We start from the raw sequence: 26,919 nt of genomic DNA on the forward strand, positions 1-26,919 counted from the left end.
GAGGCGTTTCCGACCCCATAAAGTATATTTATTCTTGATCAGGATCACTAGCCGAGTCGATCTACCAATGTCCGTCTGTTCGTCTGTCCGTATGAACGCTGACATCTAGAGCTAGAATGTAGGGAGTTGGCGTGCAGATTTCTGTGCTTCCTGGGCAGCGCTAGTTTGTTTCAGCCCACTCTAACGCCCACAATAATACATTTCAAATATTCTTTAAATCGAACCAGTCTCATAAAAGATATTACCAATAAATAATCAATATTTCTGCTTTTACTAATATCTGTACATTTTGCTTATTCAGTTTCCGATGAACTTCATTTCAACTTTCTCTACCTTCACCACAGTTTTTCCTGAACCAATCGACTTTTTAAAGGTCAGTAAAATTGAAGAAAATCACAATACCTTTCGATCGGTGTATTACTTTTTTCGATCGGACTATCATAGCAGACTCTAGTTTTGCGGCTATATATAGAAGTCTAATCGCGCACACTCCCGGTGCGATTCGTTACTAAGTCGTTCTTTTTTCACAAAAAAAAAATGCAAAGTTCTAACGAAGCTATAATTTTTGTTTCTAGTATTTTCTTTTTCGGCCGATAAAAAAACACTGTTATGTGAAATTCTGAAATAGAAGTAACAATTGTGTGATCCAGCCCGTTCCGACTTGTGTACCACCTGCAATAGGAAGAAAGAAAAGTTTCATCCCAAAAGCTTTAGGGCGGAGAATCTAGTCTGCGTAGAAACACACAGCCAGATAGACACTTTTAGTGATGTTGATCAAGAATATACACTTTATAGTGTCGAAAACGTCTACTTCACTTCGTTGCAAATATCTGAATGAAATCTCGTGGGTTTAAAAGTGAATGTTAGTTACAACAACGGTTATAAATTCCATTCTCGGAGTTCAGAAATTTGACTTAGGGCTAGCACTTTTAAATTTAAGAAATTACGATCTTAAGCATTTTAAGTGGTGAATCCGAAGGGCAGTGGTGTTTACTAAGGGTTTGTATGTTTATACTTTATAAATTAGTCGTGTTGTTGTTAAAATTGAGAATTGAAGTGATATTTTTGTCATGAACAATTTTTAGGAAACTATTTTTTTAGAGATGCAACTAAGTTATTCTAGCGGAGTTCACTGATCAAGATAAATTATTTCTTTTTAAAATCATAACCCCAACTTTGGGAGGCGCCTCTCTGTTTGCACTGTTTTCTAAATAGAAAACTTTAACTACAAATTGTTTTTAGGTAATGTGGAAACATCGAGCACTGCCACTGACCAATTGTTACGTCCCAAAATGGAACTACGTGAGTCCACGAAGTGGCCATCGCTGGTTTGCTCATAGCACCCCGCCCACACACACGCAACAATGAAAAAACGGATGAACACCATTACTTGCTGCAACCGCGATCTTGCTGCTGGAGATACAAAAATATGTAAATGTCTGCAGCGTTCGGTCCCTTCTTAGGAGAGCTTTCTGAAGGGGATTTGTATAGGATTCCCCGTGGGACTAACAAAAATTGGCTTAAAGATAGTTATACCCGTTACTCGTAGAGTAAACGGGTATACTAGATTCGTCGGAAAGTATGTAACAGGCAGAAGGAAGCGTTTCCGACCCCATAAAGTATATATATTCTTGATCAGGATCACCAGCCGAGTCGATCTAGCCATGTCCGTCTCTCCGTCTGACCGTCTGTCTGTCCGTCCGGATGAACGCTGAGATCTCGGAAAGTATAAGAGCTAGGCTATCGAGATTTGGCATGCAGATTCCTGAGCTTCTTACGCAGCGCAAGTTTGTTTCAGCAATGTGCCTCGCCCACTCTAACGACCACAAACCGCCCAAAGCTGTGACTTCTACAGTTTTGATGCTAGAATAAAAATTTGACTGAAATGTATTGTCTTCATAAAGCCAAAAAAAAGTTTGCCACGCCCACTCTAACGCCCACAAACCGCCTAAGTCTGTGGCGCACACAATTTTCATGCTAGAAGAAAATGTTAACTGAAATGTTTTAGTCCCGTCAATACCTATCGATTGACCCCAAAAAAAGTTTGCCACGCCCACTGTAACGCCCATAACGCCTACCATAACCATATATTGAGATCGCGAGTAGGTGGCGCATTTCAATATCGCTTTACTGCTTTAGTTGAGTTACGGGTATCTGATAGTCGAGGTACTCGACTATAGCTGTCTCCCTTGTTTTTTTATGGTTTTGGTCAGTGACAATGCCTATCTTTGAGAATATGAAAATTGAATCAAACTTGCCCGATAGAACACCCCAAATTACGATTTCTCCAGATTATAATAAAATACCATTTGTGACTAATTATATGGACAACCACACTTGGACTTGATATATACATATAGATGTGTGACAATAAATTGTTTTGTTACGTGATATAGTAACAGATATGTTGTCCGGGAGTAAATAAATAAAATGTAAACGACGCGATGAAGATAGTAACTAATGTTCAATAAGACCAACTTCTCGGCTTCCGGTTAACTCTTCTTGAACAGATAAAGTTCCTGCTAAGAAAATTTGGTTTTCTCGACCGCCTAACTTTGATTAGGAGCTAATATTAAAGAATCCTTATCTGACCGTTATCTATCGGATTTTTCCATTTAACTGGTCTTTCAAATGTGAAATGGCACCTTATTCTATTTTGAAAAGAGGGTTGCCGAGATGCATATGTGCCGCATACAGACCTTGGAGTCCATGGTTTGTCTAAATTTGGCGCTTCAACGCCAAAATCTGTTAAATAGCGCATACTAAAGATTTCGTTATATTACTGCATTTTCTTCCGCGGAATATATAACTTCCTCATACGTAACAAAATTTATTAATCGAGGCTTGCACATTTTAGTCTTGTAACAACTAAATTAATGTGAAAAAATTTACGTCAGCATCATAGCAATCCTTTTTCGAGGAAAAATGTAATGTTATGAAACTGAATACTTTTGCTTAACAAACCACAGCCCTTTTGATTTGCCACCGATTTTGCAAAGTTGGTCTTAACATTTAAAAGACAAACTAATCTATTGAATCAAGTCCTCAAAATAATTTATACAATTTTTCTTAAGGTAGTAAAACTTAAAAAAAAACTAGCTATCTCAAACAAAAGGCAAGAAAATTTAAATTTTGGTAACTTCTTTGGTTAATAACTCCGTTCATTGAAGATCCAACAAGTGACATGTCTTCGGAAAGGTACATCTATTTACTTGAAGATTGGGTCAACTGTCAAACGGTTAGATAATTTTTAGCAACATCGAAAGAAACATGTCTTTCGCGAATACCTCAAGAACGATTCTTTGGAAAATTTTCGGAGTGATACCAGAGTGTACAGGAAAGTGATATTAGTATAGAAAAAGCACAGCAAGCTGTGTGCTGGCACTTAACACCTTAATTTTGTGATTAACAGCACTCTCTGATTGTTTTTCGTTTAGAAAAATTGAAGGAGTCGACAATCCCTATTTGCCTTTTCGACAAGTTTATCTGGTCTTCAATTTTTTTATATAGGATAGACTAATTAAAAATAAAGAAGGAGGCCCGCTATAGTCGAGTGCCTCGACTATCAGATACCCGCACTTAACCGGCGCTTACATAGTAACTCTCCAGCACAATCTCTGGGTTCCCCGGTAAAATCTTGGCCATGCCCAGGGTAGAGGAACCGTTATAATTTATAAGAGTTATAGGCGTTTGAGGGCGTGAGAATGAAAGTGGCAAACTTTTTTTGCGTCAATCGATAGGTATTGACGAGACCAATGAATTTCAGTTTTTTCTAGCACTAAAACTGTATGAGCCACAGTTTTGGGCGGTTTGCGGAAGTTAGAGTGGCTTGGCTGCGTACGGAGCTAAGGAATCCAAGTCTTAAATCTCAACTCTCTATCTCTTATGGTTCCCGAGATTACAGCGTGTACACGGATAGAAAGACATGGCTACATCGACTCGGATAGTGATCCTGGTCAAGAACATATATATTTTATGGGCTTGGAAACGTTTCCAACCAAATACAATACACCCTTTTACTCTACGAGTAACGACTATAATAAAAAAGTCTCCTTCAATATATTATACAGAATAAAACAAGGGAGAACGCTATAGTCGAGTACCTCGACTATCAGATACCCGTTACTCAGCCAAAGGGACCAAAGGGAAATGGAGATATGCAAGCATTAAGCGATATTGAAATGCGCCACCTATCCCATTTTTTTCTCGTCATTGAAAAATGTCTGATACGAAAAACTCGGTTCGGGCTTAAAATGAATCCACAAGTGATGTTGACTACTACCGAGTCAAAGCCCAATCTATTTTGCGGCAAATGAGCTCGATGAAATTGAATCATGGAATGGATCAAATCCTTCAACCAGGCGTGTGATTCTGCGCAGACATCGTTGGAAAGACTGGATTTTGGAGAGATCTCGAGCGACCATCGGATTGAATTTTCCGAGATTTTCATGGATGTGAAGACGAAACTAAGCCGAGGCGTGTTTCGTTCCCGGATGATTTTTTTCAGTGCATCGTTTGGAGAGAGAGCTCCACGGGAGAGTTGAGTGTTTTTAAATTGAACACGGTGACTTATGGAACCAAGCCAGCTGCCTTCTTGGCTATAAGGGCCATGCATCAACTCTCTTACGATGAGGAGGGTTCATATCCTATTGGAGCAAATTGGGAAATTGTTTATTATGCTTGCACTTTTGTCATGCGTAGGAATTTGTAAAACGATATTTAGGAGGAGGAGGGGGAAGTTGTTTTATTATGCGTGGCCGTTTTGTTGATTCAATTAGGGTTGTAGATGATATCTGTTAGTGAACCCTTTCTTCGGTGGTGTTGGTTTGAGGGATATTAGACCGCATTCTTTTGTGGTGTGAAACAAGCGTGAGTTCAAGATCCGTGAATATCTAAAGTATGTTGTTTCTAACTTATATTAAGTTAAGGGGAGGGTAATTTTAAATGTTTCAATTCTGTAGTGCAGGTGGAGGTGGTGATACCTAATAGAATATACACAAAAGCAAATGAGATCGTTTATTTAGCCAAATACGTTTTTATTTAATCATATTCGTGTTAAATTAGTTTCCATTGAGTTTTTTACAAAAATTAATGTATCTTTCCATCAATTTTAAGGCATCCTCTTCTTTCTTTTCAACATGCATACACCTGCAAGTGTCAGGTCCAACTTTACAATTATCATATGCCCATGCACAGAATAATAGTAGTTCTCCATACTTGGAATGAATTACTGGGGTGGCTTCTACATCTTTAAAAAATGTATGAAATGATTTCAATTTTGTAACATGTTCCTTGAAGATCTCACTTCCATGCTCCTTTAAGAACTCTTAAATTTTTGAGGAAATCCTTTTTTTCTTTCAACGTAATAGTCTGAATGTTTATCTTAAACTAAAGTTTGGAAGAGATAAATCATTGTATTATACTTAGAAAACAGATGTTAAACAAGGAAGAACGCTATAGTCAAGTACCTCGACTATCAGATACCCGTTACTCAGATAACGGGACCAAAGGGAAATGGAGATATGCAAGCAGCAAAGCGAGATTGAAATGCGACACCTACCGGCGGTAGACAGTTTTAAGCATTATGGGCGTTAGAGTGGGCGTGTCAAATTTTTTTGGATCAATCGATAGGTATTGACGAGGCCAATATATTTCAGTTAAAATTTTTTATCTAGCATGAAAATTGTGGGCGCCACAGGCTTGGGCGGTTTTTGGGCGTTAGAGTGGGCGTGGCATATTCGCGTAAGAAACTTGCGCTGCATATAAGGCTACGGAATCTAAATCTGAAATCCCAATTCTCTATCTTTGATAGTTTCTGAGATATCCACGTTAATATTTACGATTTTTTGAAGTTTGTGGGCGGTTTATGGGCGTTAGGGTGGGCGCGGCAATTTTTTTTTTGGGTCAATCGATAGGTATTGATGAGAACATTACATTTCAGTTAAAATTTTTATTCTAGCATCAAAACTGTAGGAGCCACAGTTTTGGGTGGTTTGTGGGCGTTAGAGTGGGCGTGGCACTCTACTGAAACAAAGTTGCGCTGCGTAAGAAGCTCAGGAATCTGCACGCCAAATCTCAATAGCCTAGCTCTCATAGTTTCCGAGATCTCAGCGTTCATCCGGACGGACAAACAGACGGACAGACGGACAGTCGGACAGACGGACATGGCTAGATCGACTCGGCTAGTGATCCTGATCAAGAATATATATACTTTATGGGGTCGGAAACGCTTCCTTCTGCCTGTTACATACTTTTCGACGAATCTAGTATACCCTTTTACTCTACGAGTAACGGGTATAAAAATGCAACAGCTGATGATAGACCCACCGGCGAAAGCAAATTCAAAACAATACAACATTTTTAATTTTTTTTTGTTTTCTCTTTGTTTTAGAATTTCAACATATGATGAAATTAATTATTTAACTCTATATTGTTGAATTACAAAATGAAAACAAGCACAATTTCTATATTATCATTAGTAAATTTACATAAATTTAAATGTTCTCCAAATGTTCGTACCCAAAGGTACTCAACATGACCACACCCAACAAATCAAGCAGTAGCCAAGTTGGGAACAGTACCAGGCGCTCAGTAGCACCCACTGCATATGAGAATTGCTGATCAGCATATTATATGTCTCACTAACTCACCGTCTCACCGACTAAACGGCACACGGACCCCCCAATGCAGTCAGCACATTTTGCAGTGTCAGCCAACTACACAAAGGCAACTACGCAAACTGCTACCATAATCATAATTCCCTGACCTACTTTAGAATATAGCCTACTTCACTAATCATTACACTAAACTTCCGTGGTCGAAGCAGTATATAAGCATGTACCAAATGAAGAATAAATCAGTTATCAACGCATCTCATAACTCCGCGGTTCTACTTCCTACATCTGGGAATAGGGCTCGTAATACACTATCTCAACTAGCAGCTAACCACGTTAGCTCACCCTCAGCGCAGCTCCAGCATCGCCTGTGGTCCGGCATCGCAGTAACCTTCGTTACCATTGCCGCGACGCGATCGTCCTGCCATCATAGCGTTCCCCTGCCAGCGACAAGTGCTCATTACCCCCTTGTCCCGCGGTGTGACCCGGAAGTGTCTACTTCGGTTAGGCACAAACATTGGTGACCCCGACGTGATCCTTTAACAACAAAGGATCACACTCAAGCAACCCCCTTCCCACTAAAGGACTCACAGCTTTATCCAGCTTCTCAGGATACGCTTCTTCTTCCAGCGTCACAGGAACTTCAGCTTAATCCAGCTTCACAGGATACGCTTCTTCTTCCAGCGTCACAGGAACTTCAGCTTAATCCAGCATCTCAGGATACGCTTCTTCTTCCAGCGTCACAGGAGCTTCAGCTTAATCCAGCTTCACAGGATTCGCTTCTTCTTCCAGCGTCACAGGAACATCAGCTTCATCCAGCCTCACAGGATACGCTTCTTCTTCCAGCGTCACAGGAACTTCAGCTTCATCCAGCTTCACAGGATACGCTTCGTCTTCCAGCGTCACAGGAACTTCAGCTTCATCCAGCTTCACAGAATACTCAGCTTAATCCAGCTTCACAGGACTCACAGCTTCATCCAGCTTCACAGGATTCGCTTCTTCTTCCAGCGCCACAGGAACTTCAGCTTAATCCAGCTTCACAGGATACGCTTCGTCTTCCAGCGTCACAGGAACTTCAGCTTAATCCAGCTTCACAGGATTCGCTTCTTCTTCCAGCGTCACAGGAACTTCAGCTTCATCCAGCTTCACAGGACTCGCTTCTTCTTCCAGCGTCACAGGAACTTCAGCTTCATCCAGCTTCACAGGATTCGCTTCTTCTTCCAGCGTCACAGGAACTTCAGCTTAATCCAGCTTCACAGGATACTCTTCTTCTTCCAGCGACACAGGAACTTCAGCTTAATCCAGCTTCACAGGATTCGCTCCTTCTTCCAGCGTCACAGGAACTTCAGCTTAATCCAGCTTCACAGGATACGCTTCTTCTTCCAGCGTCACAGGAACTTCAGCTTCATCCAACTTCATAGGATACTCAGCTTCATCCAGCTTCACAGGATACTCAGCTTCATCCAGCTTCACAGGATACTCAGCTGCATCCAGCTTCACAGGATACTCAGCTTCATCCAGCTTCACAAGATTCTTTGTTTCCAAGACACACAATATGTCTACTTCATTCATTGAGGAAACAAGTCACACAAGAATCGATTTACACAATCGATTACTAGACACACAAAACGAGCTGCAAGGGAAAATCCAACAGCTCATTAAGAATTATGGCAAGGATTCTGCCGACCGACGCCACCGAGACGGCTATTATTCCGGTAAGCTAAATCAGTTAAACGATCTCTGGCGGCAGTTTTGCGACCTAGATGAAGAAGTCCAGCAAGCGGCACTACCCACTGGAAGTGAGTACTCTTCACGACTAGTAGCACTTAAAGAGCTGGTCGAAAAATATCAGAATATCTTTCTGGACAACATGCCGACTGGAAGCGGGCTTCCGAAGGCCCCGAGACGAACGTCGGCCAACATCAAGATCACAACAAGAGATAAAGTCAAAGGAGATTCCGCAATTGACACGGTGATCCGACAGTTGCAGAGAAGATGCAACGAATTGGAGTCATCATTAACATTAGCCTCGAACGCCCCAACTGTCACCCCAGCCCTACAAAGGCACCTGGACCTCCATTGGGCGTTACTGAGGCAAGCCCACGACGAATTGGATAGCACACCTGGGGCCGCAGCTCTGGCAGAAGCAGAGCTAGCCCAATTCCACACATTATACGAGGAATACGAAATGAACCTGCTACGAGAAAACGACGCGCCAATGAGCCTAAATTTGGCACTTCCGCCAATTAGCATTCCGGAGTTCAACGGCGAGTATCTAGACTGGCCACGGTTCCATGATCTCTTTGTGGAATTGGTACATAACAAACCATATTCGGCCAGTCAAAAACTACATGTTCTACAGAGTTCGCTTCGTGGTGAAGCGAGGAACGTCTTGACAGACACAGCCTTCTCACAGGGTGGCTATGACGACACCTGGTTGCGGTTGAAGGCCAGGTACCAGAACGGCAAAATACTAGTATTCGCCGCCATAGCAAAAATTATTGACCATAGGCTTATAGACGGCTCATCGCGTCAACTAAGGGCCTTACATGACTCTATCAAAAACTCAATGAGTACTCTCCAAAACCTCGATGTCACCACAAATTCCTGAATCCAATCCTGTGTTTTATTATCAGAAGAAAGCAACACTCCGCCATCAGTCAGTTCACAACGAAGAGAGCTGTAAGATTTGTCACCTAGGACAACATAATCTTAGAGCATGTAGCCGTATCCAGCAAATAGACCCCAAAGCACGGCGTCAAGCCATTATTAAAGTAGGAGCATGCACAAATTGTTTGTCTACAGCTCATCAGGTTGAAAACTGTGGATCACCGACCACTTGTCGAGTCTGCCAGCAACGGCATCATTCACTGTTACACCAAGGACCGACTAGCAATCGAAACGTAGGAGGATATACTCTGCTCGTGACCGCCAAGGTCTCATTACAAGGAACAAACGGTCAATTAAAAACATGTCGCGGTGTAATAGATGGTGGATCACAGGTGAATCTTATCTCAAGGAGAATGGCAGATCTGCTATCTCTTAAGGAAAGGTCACCGATTGAAATATCTGGAATCGGAGGAAAGATATCAACAGCAATTAGATCAACACTAAAGCTCTCATCATGTACATCAGGGGTTGAAAAACTATTAGAGGTATTTATTATGCCCACAGTCATTACAGACCAACCGTCAGTACCGATTACAACCGATCTTAATATTCCCGAGGGACTGCCGTTAGCAGATCCTGACTTTCGGCAACCTGGACCCATTGACCTAACGTTAGGGGTTGAGGTGTATTCTCGTGTAATAACCGGTGAACTTCTTGAACTAGGACATAATAAACCTTTGGCACAAGGCACTAGGCTTGGTTATGTATCAACCCTATTCTGGTAGAAGGCAGAGGTGATTTTTCAGGACCGAACGCTGCTTATGAGCCAACGAAAGATAAAAATCCGATGAATATAGAACCGACTTCTCATCAATTTAAAACCTACAAGAAGGCTGACTTTGGTTCAACATTTCTAGACCTAACCAAGAAATATCTTAGTTTTGTTGCAGAAGGTTTACATACCATAGACGTGCCAAATGATCAAGTGCTACGAGGGCACAATTTCAGTCCTAACGGTAATGTCAATTTTATCGCAAATGGGAGTGTTAAGCAGCATCAAGAAGATGTGAAGGACCTGAATCATAAACGTGAACCTCAGTTGAAGGAAAGATCCACCTTGGTCAATGATTTGTTAGGCGCTTCCTATACAATTCGGTCAAGGGCTGACCGACATCACGACTTAATTGAGGGTACCCCTCAATGGGGGGGAGAATGTTCGTACCCAAAGGTACTCAACATGACCACACCCAACAATTCAAGCAGTAGCCAAGTTGGGAACAGTACCAGGCGCTCAGTAGCACCCACTGCATATGAGAATTGCTGATCAGCATATTATATGTCTCACTAACTCACCGTCTCACCGACTCAACGGCACACTGACCCCCCAATGCGGTCAGCACATTTTGCAGTGTCAGCCAACTACACAAAGGCAACTACGCAAACTGCTACCATAATCATAATTCCCTGACCTACTTTAGAATATAGCCTACTTCACTAATCATTACACTAAGTATATATACACAGTATATATCATAGCGTTCCCGTGCCAGCGACAAGTGCTCATTACCCCCTTGTCCCGCGGTGTGATCCGGAAGTGTCTATTTCGGTTAGGCACAAACACAAACAACGAAGAATAAGTCGGTATATTAAGATTGTTATTAGAATCAGTCATTTCGTAAATTTTTTTTCACGACTCTCAACATGTTAGTGAATGGTGAAAAGGTGTTTAGGATCTTTTTTCGTTTGTGCAAAAGTTTAAGATTTTATGAGCATTGTTAAGAGAGCAGACACCATCCCGAGCTTGTAAAGAACAATATGGAAAGTGATTTCCATCCATTATTTTTAGAGAGGGACAACCAATTTCATCAATGTTAATTACAACATCAATGTTTTAAAATTTTAGTAGGAATAATCTTTTTTTATATCCCTTACAAATTTCCTTTTTTCTAATTATTTCTCTTAAATACATTTGTGTTTCTTTGAAAAAGTATACTCCATCATTTCAATACATTTTATGATGTTTTTTTGTTAGCCAAGTTGCTGTTTTTCTACATTTTTTATTCAATTCAATAAAATTATGTGGAGAGTGTATGATAAAATTAGAATTCAAGATTGTTTCGTTTTTGAACACGACTCCAATTTCTTTTAGAAAAAATTTATTATTATTCCCAAGAAATCCTTGAACATCAATTGCAACAAGGTCTTCACTCATGATTGATTGATTGATTGTTAGACAATCCGCTGAACTAGACCATTCAACGGGTTATATTCAACTAAACGATCATGTATGAGCACGCAATATACTTTAACATTTTCGATAGTGGGCTTGGCAAGTTCAATTGAAATCCTTACATCAATGGGTCCTGATTTAACCATTTCATTTTGATATGATAAGTCTATTACGATAATAGGAGCTTTAGTTTTAAACTCTGTAGGTGATAGTAAAGGAGATTCACTTCGGTTATAGTAGCTAGTTTGAAACTTGCAATACATTTCATATTTTCTACATGGTTAGATATTTACAGTGTTTTATTTTTATGCTTATTTTTGATTTTATTTTTTTTTATTTAAATTTTATTTTATTAATAATTTTAGATTTGATCAGGAAGTTTGAGATGATGTTGAAGTTGTCGATTGTGGTGTTAGCTATAGATATGATATAATCATTGTATTAATCTTAAATGTAAACGAATTGTATAGTTTTCACCGTGTAAATTTATTAGTTCACCGTTCTGATCAGTTATGTGTATAGAGAGTTTACTTATTTCTCTAGAATTGACTGGTAAGTAAATTAGATTGTGTGGTGTGATATTCATTTTATAGCCCGGTGGAACATTAATTCCAAATTCGTATAATGAATGATCTTGTCTACTATCAATATATGATCCGCTTACAATATTACATACTAAGCGTATTGTGTTTATTTTTAAAATGTTGACAGGTTGATCAGATATATATGTTTTTTTCAAGTCGGGGTAAATTATTTTTTTTATTGAAACCAAGCAATTTTCCAATAGAGACGTTTCTATTAAAATGAATAGGTCCTTCGGTAGTTGTAATATGAACTTGAAGTGTGTTATTATTACTCTCCATTTGAAATGTTTTCTCAAGTTTTCTCAGTTTACTTTTTTCTCTAGTATTGACTGGTAAGTAAATTAGATTGTGTGGTGTGATATTCATTTTATAGCCCGGTGGAACATTAGTTCCAAATTCGTATAATGAATGATTTTGTCTACTATTAATATATGATTCTCTTACAATATTACATACTAAGCGTATTGTGTTTAGTTTTAAAATGTCGGGGTAAATTATTTTTTTTATTGAAACCAAGCAATTTTCCAATAGAGACGTTTCTATTAAAATGAATAGGTCCATCGGTAGTTGTAATATGAACTTGAAGTGTGTTATTATTACTCTCCATTTGAAATGTTTTCTCAAGATCATAATCTTTTAGTTTATTTTTTAGAAAATCATAAATATCGTTGAGTTCATATGATCCTATTGGAAGTTGAATTACTTTATCACCAATATGAAGTAGATATTATTTATATCAACATTGGGTATAGAGTTGTAGATCTGAAAGTCAATGAGAGCACACTCATGTTCACCATTTGTCAGTTCAATGGGTGGGAAATAAGAAATTTTTGTAATGGGTTCATTGCCATTTAATCTAAGAGCGAATGATCTACTCATTTTGGAATCAAATAATGTACTGTGAAAATATAGCTTACAGAATGAAACTTATATTCTCAAATAATTATAAATTCATTGAAACCCTTCCTGTATCTTCTTTCTTCCATATCGTTATCTTTATTTATTATGAGGAATCCGTATTTATCACTCCAACACTTTTGACAAATTTTCATGAATGAATCACAGGACATATCAGTATTTACATGATCACAATATATATGACGCATATTTAAATCATCTTGTTTAAACATTATAATCATATTCGCGTTATCACGTATTACATGTTTTGGACTATGAGTATATGGTTGACATAGGTAAAAAGAATCTATATTTTTATGACGTCCCATACCGAAATATGAACGAATGTTGTTTTGTTTTTCACAAGCACCATCATCAAAAATCATAATAGAGTTTTCTTTAGCCTTAGCGGGTGGTAAAACTTCGTCATTTTGTTAGAACGTATAATATCCCATTCCCTTTATCGGTTTAATTAGTTTCTCTAAAAACTCATACTTTGGTTGATGTAAACTCTTTGAGAATATATATACTGTGGCGTGCAGGTCTGGATACATGTTTGCAACTATTGACTTTGGGCCTGCATAAAAAACTTATTAGTAAATTAAATGATGCCAAATTATTCGTGTGTATTTCATGAATATTTATTAACAAATTCATATACAGAATATTACAAAATAAACTAATTGGTCTCATTAAGAAATAAAAAACCAAATAAACTCACATATACTCAGTTATGCTCAATTTGAACTTTTCAACAAAAGTTGCACAGCTGATTCAATTGAAAGCTTAATTACCGAATCTTACTGTTTGTTTTTGAGAAGCTTCTGTTTTGAAGTGCTTTATGAATGATTTTAACTAAAAACGTACGAAATCTCACTTGTTTTTGCTTTTTTGTATTAAAAATTAAAAAATTAAAAATAATTGTCAAGAGACGTTGAAGATTCAGTAGTAAACCTAACTGAAAATGGGTGTTCGACACGAATAATATCCAAAAAGCTAGAAATCAGACAATCAGCAGCCATTCGTGTGCAAAAAAGGCGCAACACGGTACCCAAGGTACAAAGAAGTGGTCCACGTCGAATTTTGACTGATGCAGATGCAAGGCTTATGATGCAAAAAATTAAAAATGAGAAAAATTGTAAGCCCAAGGATGCATCCGTAGCCATAGGGAAGCCCGTCAGCCAGTGGAGAGCGCGTCGAGCACTTCGGCGCATTGGATACGCCTCAGAAGTGAAAAAGAAGAAACCGGCCTTGTCCGATAAAAATATAAAAGCGCGATTAAAATTTGCGGGGGCGCATAAAAATTGGAAACTGGATGACTGGAAAAGAGTTAAATCTAAATTCAATCGATACCAGTCGGATGGTAAACAATATTGCTGGAAGAAGCCTGAAGAGTCGTTGCAGAAACGTCACGTACAAGAAACTGTGAAACATGGGGGAGGAAATGTCATGGTCTGGAGCTGTTTTACTTGGTGGAGCGTTGGACCAATTAAGAAAATAGATGGAATTATGAAGAAGGAGGACTATCTAGATATTTTGCAGACACATCTTTGCGATTTTGTTGACAAATGTGCGTATAAGGAGAGTGATATCTTATTCCAACAAGATGGCGATCCAAAACACACGTCCAAAGTCGTCAAAGAATGGATCGCAAAGCACCATTTTAAGTTAATGGAGTGGCCAGCACAGAGTCCTGATCTCAATCTTATCGAAAATTTGTGGTCGATAGTGAAAAGACGATTGGGACTCTACGAATCGGTACCAGCAAACCAGCACGAGTTGTGGCAACGAGTCCATCAAAATGGAGAGCTATTCCAAAAGAAATCATACAAAATTTGGTGGAAAGTATGCCAGATCGAATAAATAGCGTAATTAGAAATAAGAAATAAGGGTCTTTGGACCAAGTATTAAAAAATAAGCGTTTGTTGAAAAATTCAAATTGAGCATAACTGAGTACATGAGAGTTTATTTGGTTTTTTATTTCTTAATGAGACCAATTAGTTTATTTTGTTATATTTTGTATAAGAATTTGTTAATAAATATTCAAAGAATAAACACAACAAATTTGGCTTCATTTACTTTATTAATAACTTTTTTATGTGGGCCCAAATCAATAGTTGCAAACATGTACTCAGACTTGCACGCCACTGTATATTCTCAAATTTATGCCCGTTGGACTTTCAATAAGACTGAGCATAACATTGGTATATTCACAGTTTGAGGGACCGACAACCAATGCTTTTATTGTATTGGGTAATAAAGAACTATGTCGTGGAACTGAATTTGTTAATGAGTGATCACCACCCTCGATCTTTCCAACACAGATTTCTTGTTTTTGACGTATTAAACGCATATTAACATGTGTAATAAGTTCATTCGATGAGAAATGCTCCTTGATTAAACATTATATAAAATGGGTAATAGTTTTTATAATTGTTGCAGTCAGAGCGCAAACTTGAAACGAGGTAGCGGTATTATCAACAAAATAATTAACACACTTCCATTTAAAGTACATATTCCTAGTTATAATTTTTGTGGACCTGGAACAAAGCTAAAACAAAGGTTGAAGCGCGGTGATCGTGGGATAAATCAATTGGATGGAGCTTGTAGAGTACATGATGTTCCATATTCACAATATAAGGATCTACCTGATCGACATAATGTTCAAAATATAGTAGTATTGCAGAGAAAACAGCAGCATACTTAGTTACAAATATTATGAAAACAAAAAAGAAATTCGGAATGGGTGTGAAAAAGGGAACAAAGAGAAAGTGTAAGAAAAGGAAATCAAAGGCAAAGAGTTTTTCAAATGTTATCCAAACAGGAATACGGGCATTGAAAACTTAGAAACCACTAGATCTAATGAGTGCGATTAAGGTTGCGCGTAAAGCAGTCAATAAATCAATTGGTAGAAATAAAAAAAATATTAAGATTCCTCGTATTATTAATGTACCGAAAATTGTTCGTTTTTTTACCTATTGTTGAGAAAGTGTAAGAAAAGGAAATCAAAGGCAAAGAGTTTTTCAAATGTTATCCAAACAGGAATACGGGCATTGAAAACTTAGAAACCACTAGATCTAATGAGTGCGATTAAGGTTGCGCGTAAAGCAGTCAATAAATCAATTGGTAGAAATAAAAAAAATATTAAGATTCCTCGTATTATTAATGTACCGAAAATTGTTGGTTTTTTTTACCTATTGTTGAGAAAGTGTAAGAAAAGGAAATCAAAGGCAAAGAGTTTTTCAAATGTTATCCAAACAGGAATACGGGCATTGAAAACTTAGAAACCACTAGATCTAATGAGTGCGACTAAGGTTGCGCGTAAAGCAGTCAATAAATCAATTGGTAGAAATAAAAAAAAATTAAGATTCCTCGTATTATTAATGTACCGAAAATTGTTGGTTTTTTACCTATTGTACCCATTTTGACTGCACTAAGTTCATTAGGTAGTCTCGCCTCTGGTAGTGCAGCCATTGCTAAAACTATCAATAATGCAAATATGGGGAAAAAACAATTAGAAGAGAGTAAATGACATAATAAAAAAATTGAAAGTATTAAGGTGGGTGAAGGTATGTTTCTAAAACCTTATAGAAAAGTTTATGGATTATATCTTAATCCATTTAGAGGAAATCCAAAAAACTTATTACTAAGCTACCTAAAAAACCTCTTTAAATTTCGAAACTTTGAATTTTGATCAAAAGTACATTTCCGAGGTGTGTTTATGAGAGACTCACTACAAAAAACCTATTTTGAGAGAAAAAAATTAAAACCTAGATGATAGTTCATCAAATGGTACACATTGGGTAGCTTATAACAAAAATAAAAAAAGTATACCATACCTTGATAGTTTTGAAAATGTACAACCCCCAAAAGAAATTGTGAATTACTTGGGGAATAACATTAACTATAACAATGAAAGAAAACAAGCCTTTAATAGTACCAACTGTGGACAACCATCCCTCCAATTCTAACTCTCTATCGCACCCTAACTTTTTCTTTATGGTCAAGTAATTTCTCTGATTCTTAAAACTCGCCCTATTTACATACTATTTGCTGCTATGATTGGTCGATTCTAAATCAAGAAAGAAATAGAAAAGGGGTGGTTAGTTTACCTTAAGGTATAAAAACTCGATCAAAAGTTATTCTAACTCACATTTAAAAACCACCTGCAAACAGTCTCAACCTAAAAGTTTCAAGATAAAACGTTCTCAACAACAACAACAACAACAACTACAAGAAGAAACAACTACAAGAAGAAACAACTACAATAGCAACAACTTCAAATGGTCAATCCGGAAATGATGAAAGTACTCAAGTAAATATGTGGTGGGGGATGTATTTTGTACATACCGAATTCGAAAAATTTCCGTTGTCCAGTTTGGGGTATCCCTCGGCAATCCCTAGCCAACAATAAACACTGAAAAAGAAGGAAGACCCCAATTTAAAAAACAAAAAAAGGAGGAAGACCCCAATATACAAAAAATGGAAGGACGACCCCAAGCAATATCATCATCCAAGAAAAGGACGACCCCAACAGGATCAAAAAAACAACCAGAAGAAAAATAAGGAGGACGATTCGTGAGCGATATAATCTTTTTTTTTATTATTATTATTATTATTTAATAAGAAATTTGTAAAAAGAAATATAATTATACAAAGTGGAAGAATTAATTTCTGATTTCGAAAATATTCTCAAAATGTCAGAACCTTTAACAAGCCAGAACGGAGCAGATAAAAGACTCCACATAAGTTCGCCTCAAGAACATCATCAGGCGGTTACAAACAATACCATGTTAAATGTAGGAGATTTAATTAAACAAATTGTAAATTTTGAATTGAATCCATTAAAGAAAAAGATCGTTAACTTAAGATCGCAGCTTTCTCATAAAAATAAATCGGTTGAGGATTCTCAGATAGAGATTGTATATCCAAATATCAAGTGCGACGCATCTTATGAGATCATCAAATCTGTTAGGTAATATAAAGGAAAAGATAAATATGTAAGCTGGAGAGAATCAGCTGAAATAGCCATGAGGTAATATGCCAGAGGGAGTGAAAGATTTTGTTCTGCCTTATCCATATTAAGAAACAAAATAACAGGAATGGCAAACGATGCCTTAACCCATAATGGTACGGTATTAAATATCGGTGCCATAATGGCCAGACTTTACGTTGTCTTTAGCGACAAACGACCAATTCATATTATTAAACAGGAACTAAGTGTTTTGAGTCAGGGAAAATTATCCATTATGGTTTATTATGGTAAAGTTAACAGAAAATTAACTCTACTAATTAATAAAGCTATTATGACCTACGGTAGAAACAAACCGATAACAGCAGAAATGAATAAAAAACATAGGAAGACTGCTCTTAGAGTTTTCATTACCGGCCTCAACGGCCAAATTTCAGATACTATTTTCTCCATGAATCCACCTGACCTACCAAATGCAATGGTCATAGTTCAGGAATTGGAAAGCAACAACATGAGGGCTCATTTCGCAAATAGTTTCTCATCTACTCAAAGAAAAAATAGTGAACCAAACTCTGGTGGAAATGGGCAAACACATTTCAACCACAAGCCAAGACAACAAAACAACAATTACAATAACCAGCGAAATAATAATAACTTAAGGTTTAATCATGACAACAACCAAAACAAAAATACCTATGGTTATTATAATCAGAACAAAAATAGTTCTTGGAACCAGGGTAGATTTAATAATAACCAACAAAATCAGTGGAACACTTATAGGCAGCCACAATATAAGCCAAAACCAATGAAGGTAGACGAGTCTATCCAGGTTCAGAATAGGGCTAACAACGGATATAATCAAAGCTATAATAAATAAATATCAAAATAATAATTATAGCCAGAACAAGTGGGATCAAACAAAAAAATTTGAGACCCAGAACGCTCAGTAAGGACAAGCCCAAAATAAAAGGGTACCAACTGGAACTGTTAACCAACCGGCTAACAAGACGATGAGACTAAATAATATTGAGAAGAACCATTTTTTAGACAAAAGTCAGATGTAGGCTTTCCCTACTTAATTAGAAATGACCCGAAGATAAATAAAAAATTAAGAATATTAGTTGACACTGGGGCAACCTCGTGTTATATTAGAACAGGAATTTAAAAAATAAGAATGAGCTTCCAATATACAAAAGAGTATCCACAGTGAATGGATATTCAATAATTAAATATTATCATATGATAACTATTTTTGATAAGCGATATACTTTTTACGAAATAGAAGGGCTAGACTCAGATTTACTGGTCGGCTATAACCTGTTGAAAAAAATAGGAGGTATAATTGATATAGCTAAGTGAGTTATTAAATATAATGGAATAGAAGTAAAATTAAATTATGATAACGGAAACATTTTAAGCCAACATTCTTTAACAGAAGAAAACACCATTCTTCCATTAAAAGAATTTATATTGAAAAAATACTTTGATGAAAAGGCTCAAATCAGATCCGAATCTGAAATGGGTAATCAAAGCGAATTTAGTTTGGGATATACAAATCCTGAAAAATCCGACATAAATAAAAGTTTGGAATTCAAAAATTCCGAACACGCCGTCGTTGAAATATCCGACAAAAATACAAGTTTGGGAATTAAAGATCCTAAACGCGCCGTCGCTGAAAAATTCGACAAAAATAAAAGTTTGGAATTGAAAAATTCTGAACACGCCGTCGTTGAACTATCCGACAATCAAAAAATAAACAACATAAAAATATAATCTGCAGATCAAAGAAAAGATCTGTAGAATGAAATACTAAATATTATCAATGAAGAGCATTCAAAAATAAATATGCAGATTCCTTTTAGGACAGATATACGCGGTGAAATAAACACCGTAAATGATAGGACCATTTACAGCGAATAATACCCTTATTTTCTATCAACTTCAGATTTTGTAAATTCTGAAATAAGTCGAATGCTAAAAGAAGAAATTATAAGGCCAAGTAGAAGTCCTTATAATTCCCCTGTATTAGTGGTACCAAAATAAAAAGCCAAATACTTTTCAACAATTGACTTGGAATCTGAATTTCATCACATTCTCATGAACGAACCAGACATTCAGAAAGCACGATTTTCAATAAACAATGGGAAATACGAATTCCTAAGAATGCCTTTCGGTTTGACAAACGCTCCAAGAATATTCCAACGAGCGATGGATGATATTTTAAGTGGGTAAGTGGGTAAAACATGTCATGTTTATATGGATGACATAATTATATTTTCAAAAATAATTGAGCAACATTACAAAAATTGAATTGTCATTATTAAATTTTTTCTGAACGCAAACATAAAAATGTCAATTGAAAAATCAAAGTTCTTTAAATTGGAAACAACCTTTCTCGGTTACGTTGTTTCTCACAATGTGATCAAAACCGATCACGAAAAAAATTCTACAATTGTAAAATATCCGATCCCAAAAAATATTCGAGAGCTTAGAAGCTTCCTAGGCCTTACAGGATATTACAGAAAATTTGTGAAAAATTACGCAAAGATAGCTAAACCTTTAACAAAATATTTAGAAGGCCAAAACGGCAAAGTATCTAAAAGAGAATCACGTAAAACTTTAATACAGTTTCATGATTCAGCTGTAAGAGCTGTGACCTCTGACCAAAACCGAACAATTATACGCGACAAATAAAAAGGAACTTTTAGCCATAGTATGGGCTTTTAAAAACCTTCGAAATTACTTGTTTGGGGTTAACAACATCGAGATCTATACCGATCACCAACCTCTTTTATTTTCCATTTCTCAAAAAAATCCAAATATCGAAATCCTTTATTGATAGCTATTCACCCAAAATTATTCATAAGCCAGGAGCAACAAATGTTGTTGCGGACTCTTTATCAAGGATTCAAATTAATAAGTTAACGGAAAGTAATGAATCGGTCTCAGATTAAAATACTCAGCATTCAGCAGAGAGTAGCTTTGAGAATGTTATACAAGAAACCCGAAAACCCTTTAACCAGTTTAAGCAACAATTGCTAATAGCAACGTGGAGGTATACAATACATGGGTCGATTAAAGTATTCGGAAATACTAGACATTTAAGAAAGTATGACAATCCAGAAAATTTAATATCAATCTTAAGAGAATATATTCCACCCAATATAACAATAGGAGTTCACTGTACTCTAGAAGATTTTTATAGAATTCAAAAACCACTTAAGGACAGTTTTATAAATACATTTTTATACACTAAGACATTTGTCCAGGATGCCGAAGACGCTGAAGACAGATCTGTGATAAACACGGAAACTCATTGTAGAGCTCATAGAGGGCTTGATGAAAATTATAAACAAATAACTAGACTCTATTATTGGCCTAATTTATACAAAAAGCTTAAGGAGTTTATAAAGAATTGCACAATCTGCAATCAAAACAAATACAACAGACACCTAGTACAAATTCCTATCGGTCAAGCACCTATTCCAGAAAGAGAAGGTGAAAACATATATTACGCCCAAAATCTTAAATTCATTACTTGTATAGATTCCTATCCGAAATACTTAGTCGTAAAAGAAATCCCTAATAAGCTAAATATAGAAACTAAAGTTTCAGAAATTGTACAACATTTTCCATTAGCCAAATATTTGATGATAGATAACGAACCAAGTTTTTCTTCATCCCAATTCAAATCTTTTGCTCAAAGAAATGGGATATCTCTATTCTTTGCGGGTCCTCGACATAGTACGTCCAACGGACAAATAGAAAGGGCACACTCTACCTTAACAGAAATTGCTCGCTGCATTAAAGATGAGATTAATCTAATTGATTATTCCGAAATTAAAGTTCAAGCAGCACAAAAATATAATTTAACAATTCATTCAATAACCAACAAACGACCATTTGACATACTATTTAATAAAATCAAACACGAAGATACTCCTAAATTATTGCAACAAGCTGAAGAGAAAATGTTGCATTTCCACAATAAAGATAGACAAAATAAGAATTATCACGTAGGAGAGGTAATATACGAAAAGAAACACGGGGAAAGAAGCAAGCTCAATTCTAGATATAAAAAACAAGTAATTAAGGAAAATCTCCATAATAAAGTTATTATAAATAACAGAAACCGTACGATTCATAAAGATAATATTAAATAATTTGTTTCAAATTACAGATAATGATTTCAATAATGTACTCATATTGCTGGTAGCTACAACCAAATCCGAAATGATGGATTACACGAACCATGATTTCCATCTTTATGGAATGGATACCAAAGATGTTCTTATTTATGAATCATACGCAGATTTATTTCATATAACTAATATAAGTCTTTATAGAGATATAATTAATCTTGAAACAGAATTTCTAAAGAGTCACGACAGCAAGAATTTTCTTTGGGAAATTTCCCACGATTTAAAAATTATCCAAATACTTATCTCCCAAGTTATACCTAGTAGATCGAAAAGAGGCATTAATGAAATAGGCACTATTTGGAAATGGATAGCGGGAACACCAGATCATGAACTGTCCAAAATAATACCGATGATTTAATACAAAATTATTAATTCTAAAATATTTAAAGAAATTAAATCTTTATCTGAAGAATTCAAAACAGCCTTTAGGGATCAAGAAATTCCACTTAGAAAATATCGACTGCGCTTGCTTGCTTACGATCTTATGAATTTAATGGACACAATTACACTCGCAAAAATTGATGTATTTAATACTACAATTCTAAATAATGACGATATACAAGGAACTTATAAACACGAAATTAGACCTGTAACTATAACAGACCTTTTAAATATATCTGAATTTAAAATCGCTTTGCACAAAGATCTTATTATAATTTACATAAAATACCCTATTATTACCAATCGTTGTGACGTTTACAATTCAAGATCCATTTCACATGCAATAAGTACTATGTAATGTCTAATTTTAAGACAGAAAAATTTAATAATTATTGCACACTTAACCCAGAAGAGTAGGTAGTTAATACGGGAGCTGGCTCACTAGGTAATAAATCATGTCAAAAAAGGAGGTGGGGGTGACCCTAATTAGTCACGCATGGATGCACACAGGTGTTCTAATGACCTAATTAGCATAATTAAGTCAAAAAGGGGGGTGTTGCTGACCCTAATTAGTCACGCATGGTTGCACACAGGTGTTCTAATGACCTAATTAGCATAATTAAGTCAAAAAGGGGGGTGTTGCTGACCCTAGTTAGATGAGCATGGTTGCACACAGGTCACTTAATGAGGTTAGAAAGTGGTGTGTAGGAGTGTGAGAGAGTGGTGTTTTGATATGTCTTGTTTTGTCTTGTCTTTTTCTCACGCTAAAGGTGCGTGTGTGATAGGGGTGTTTTGTCATGCGTGGGATTTTGTGGAGTGCAATGGTTGCACACAGGTCACTATGTTGCTTCTAACTTGGGTTAGAAGGCGTTATGCGTGGGCGTTTTGTTGAGTCAATTAGGGTTGTAGGTGACACCTGGCTTGCGTGTGTGATAGGAGGTGTCTTGTCATGCGTAGGATTTTGTGGAGTGCAATGGTTGCACTTAGGTCACTATGTTACTTCTAACTTGCGTTAGAACCCGTTATGCGTGGGCGTTTTGTTGATTCAATTAGGGTTGTAGTGACACCTGTCTACGGTCTTGTAGTCAAAAGGTGTTGGTTTGAGGGATATTAGACCGCATACATTTGTGGTGTTGGTTTGAGGGATATTAGACCGCATACTTTTGTGGTGTGAAACAAGCGTGAGTTCGGTAACCTTCTCCTCTTTAGCGAGCATTAGATGGGAAAGTGAGCGTAGGAGTGTAAGAGGGGTGTTGTTGGTGGTGGTTCCTAACAAAAACGTTGTTTTGTTATGCGTAGGCGTTTTGTTGATTCAATTAGGGATAGTTTTAATAGGTTAGATTCAATTAGGGTTGTAGTTGACATCTGTTAGTGTAACCTGTCTACGGTCTTGTGGTAAAAATGGTGATTGTGGTGGTGGTTCCTAACAAAACAAAAACAAATGAGATCGTTTATTTAGTCAAATACGTTTTTCTTTAATCAAATTTGAAAATTTTTTCTCACGCGCTTATAGAAAGAGAAAACGGTTACCTTCTAAGTTTTCAAAAATGTATGTGTTAAGGAAAAATGTGGATAGTAGTTCAGTTTTAGAAAACTATTCGTTTTACAAGGGGTGTTTTGTCATGCGTATGAATTTGTAAAATTATATTTAGGCGGAGGAGGAGGAGGAAGGGAAGTTGTTTTGTTATGCGTGGGCGTTTTGTTGATTCAATTAGGGTTGTAGGTGACATCTGTCTACAGTCTTGTGGTCAAAAGGTGTTGGTTTGAGGGATATTAGACCGCATACTTTTGTGGTGTGAAACAAGCGTGAGTTCGATAACCTCCCCCTCTTTAGCGAGCATTAGATGGGAAAGTGAGCGTAGGAGTGTAAGAGGGGTGTTGGTGGTGGTGGTGGTTCCTAACAGAATATACACAAAAACGTTGTTTTGTTATGCGTGGGCGTTTTTTTTTTTTGTTTCAATTAGGGTTTTAGATGAAATCTATTAGTGTAACCTGTCTACGGTCTTGTGGTCAAAATGGTGGTGGTGGTTGTGGTTCCTAACAGAATATACATAAAAACAAATGAGATCGTTTATTTAGTCAAATACGTTTTTATTTAATCATATTTGAAAATTTTTTCTCACGCGCTTATAGAAAGAGAAAACGGTTTCCTTTTAAGTTTTCAAAAAATGTATGTGTTAAGGAGAAATGTGGTTCTACGTTCTGACTTTTCCTGGTTGATGAGTTTACAAAACCTAAAACAGTACAAAATTTAAATCGAAAGACAAAAGATGACTGAAATCAACAGCCAAATCAACCACTCTGACTTTAAAATAAATGAAGATTTGTTGATTGAAATAAAAATCTTTAAGGAAATTTTAAAGGTTTCCAAGGAGTTGCGACGGGAATTCGGTAGTATCTATTACGATACTATAGAAGAGTTGGAAATCCTGAAATGGCGCTTGGTGGATTTGCAGAGCGAAAACAATATCGATTCCCATCTCTTTGATATTGAAAACGTGGAAAATCGAATCACCGAGCTTATGATGGAGACAACCAAATTACAACACCAAATTGATCTTCACGATGCGGAAATCGAAAATAATCCGCTGTCACGACTGCTACTGGAAGTTAAGGAGATGATTTTTCGTATAAGGGATTCAATATCAGACTTAGAATGTCTTAAACTTAATGGTGAGGCAGACCAATGTGAGTTGGTCAGCGCTATGTCTCGCGAGGACGACCCTATCTTAATATTTAATCTTAAAAATAGATATGATGCAATATCATGTAATATTAATAATTGGGAAACTCTATTGATAAATCTAAAAAATTGTAAGATATATTATGAATATTATTTGAATGCGATTAATGAATAATTTTCTGAAATAAATAATTTTGAAAATATACAAAGAAGAATTATGTATTATTCATGGGATATTATCACAGAAACATTATTATCTCTGTTGGCTTAATAATTTTTAATAATTTAATTCTAAGAATAAAATGAACCCCAAAACCAGTTTTTGAAATTTTTTAATATTGATTAGAAGAAGAGAGACGGAAATATATTGTGCATTACAGATACCTTGAGAGTCAGTTCTATGAGGTTGTAAACCAGTGTCTGAATGGTATGGAGTTGGCAGCCATTTGTTAAAAATTGGTATTTACCAGCGGGAATCTGTGAAATCAATAGATTAGAAAATTAAACTGCAAATACTAAACTCTTCTCCAGGGATTGTAGATGGTAAATTGAATAGTAGGTAAATCTTGTCTTTTTAGAGTCTGATATCTTTGACTATATTCTGCTAGTTACATGTTATGAGTTATTATCTGGGATTTCGGGTGCTCAATAATCCCATAAAATTATAAAAGTTTAACAACCTACTGTTAGGAAAAGATCAGAAATATAACGAAAATAAAGTAGAGGATGCCATAAAAGAGGGAGGTTAGAACCAGTTTACAAATTGTGTACATTGCTTAGAAAGAAAAAGAGAAAATCAAAAGAAATGTACAGTTTAGGTAGCTGGGGCAGCCATTGGAAAAGTGAAATCTGTTACAGTGGTGGTTGTGGCTAGGGGTTGAAGCATGCAATACAGTTCTAAACCTGTTTACATGATGGATAAAAGGATGTTAGTTAGAGAAGGATGGAAATATCTTAAATATGAATTACAAGTATCCATCTATGTTGCGGAGGTTGGTCGGGGTTGACAAACCATCATTATTAAATATGAGGAACATACATTTCACCGGTGGGGAATAAGAGGGATCCAAAAGATGAATTTTATGAGAGAAGACTAATACTGTTTTTGGTAAATTAAATAGACACATGAAAACTTATTACTTCATTAGTTAGTTGAGAATAGTTAGAGAGTTAGTTAGTTAGAGAATATCATACAACTAGATTTATCAAGCATTTTGATGGAAAAATCAAAGCATTGAATTAATATATATTTTTTTATTATCCAAATAGAAGAAATTTCGTATTTGGTCAAGGGTTAATATTCCATGAATTTTTCCATTACCTTGACCTTTGCGCCTGCATCAAGGCATTTTAGCAATCCTTTGTAACAACTATTTGTGTTGTTGGTAACAGTTATAAATTGTTCGCAAATAAAAAATAATTTCCTAATTATATATTTTATGACCTCTTTTATGAAGGGATAATATTCCATGAATTTTTTCCAATACCTTGACCTTTGCGCCTGCGTCGAGGCATTTAAGCAAGTCCTTTGGAACAAGTATTAGTGTTGTTGGTAACAGTTATAAATTGTTCGCAAATAAAAAATACTTTCCTAATTATATATTTTATGACCTTTTTTTTATGACCTTTGCGCCTGCGTCGAGGCATTTTAGCAATCCTTTACACCACCATCGGTGTTTATTGTAGGTAACCAACTTGACTCTGGGGTTATGGTACGGTTAGCAATGGGTGGTTTGCTTAATGGGA

At 36.4% G+C, this 26,919-nt stretch overlaps 2 protein-coding genes across 18 annotated transcripts in view; both read left to right on the forward strand.

Moving 5' to 3' along the window:
* The window catches only part of MFS17 (Major Facilitator Superfamily Transporter 17), a 579,815-nt gene that overhangs the window by 394,059 nt on the left and 158,837 nt on the right, over positions 1 to 26,919 (forward strand). The window contains exon 6 of one of the 17 annotated variants that reach the window (XR_011605436.1): positions 1,243 to 1,431. The exons of the other annotated variants lie outside the window; for them this stretch is intronic. The gene's annotated coding sequence lies outside the window, so the exon portion shown is untranslated. The remainder of the gene's footprint in view (positions 1 to 1,242; positions 1,432 to 26,919) is intronic. 17 annotated transcript variants of the gene reach the window in all.
* LOC139354477 (uncharacterized) lies at positions 7,804 to 25,911 on the forward strand. The gene is made up of 2 exons (XM_070998721.1): positions 7,804 to 17,250; positions 17,313 to 25,911. The coding sequence occupies exon 1, from the start codon at positions 8,170 to 8,172 to the stop codon at positions 9,223 to 9,225; it is 1,056 nt and encodes a 351-aa protein (XP_070854822.1). The 5' UTR covers positions 7,804 to 8,169; the 3' UTR covers positions 9,226 to 17,250; positions 17,313 to 25,911.

Source organism: Drosophila suzukii, assembly GCF_043229965.1.
Source record: "Drosophila suzukii chromosome 2 unlocalized genomic scaffold, CBGP_Dsuzu_IsoJpt1.0 scf_2c, whole genome shotgun sequence".
NCBI classification, from domain to species: domain Eukaryota; kingdom Metazoa; phylum Arthropoda; class Insecta; order Diptera; family Drosophilidae; genus Drosophila; species Drosophila suzukii.

What these genes read in the sequence shown, in the direction of transcription:
- LOC139354477 (XM_070998721.1), top strand. Translation starts at nt 8,170, where the DNA reads ATGTCTACTTCATTCATTGAGGAAACAAGTCACACAAGAATCGATTTA.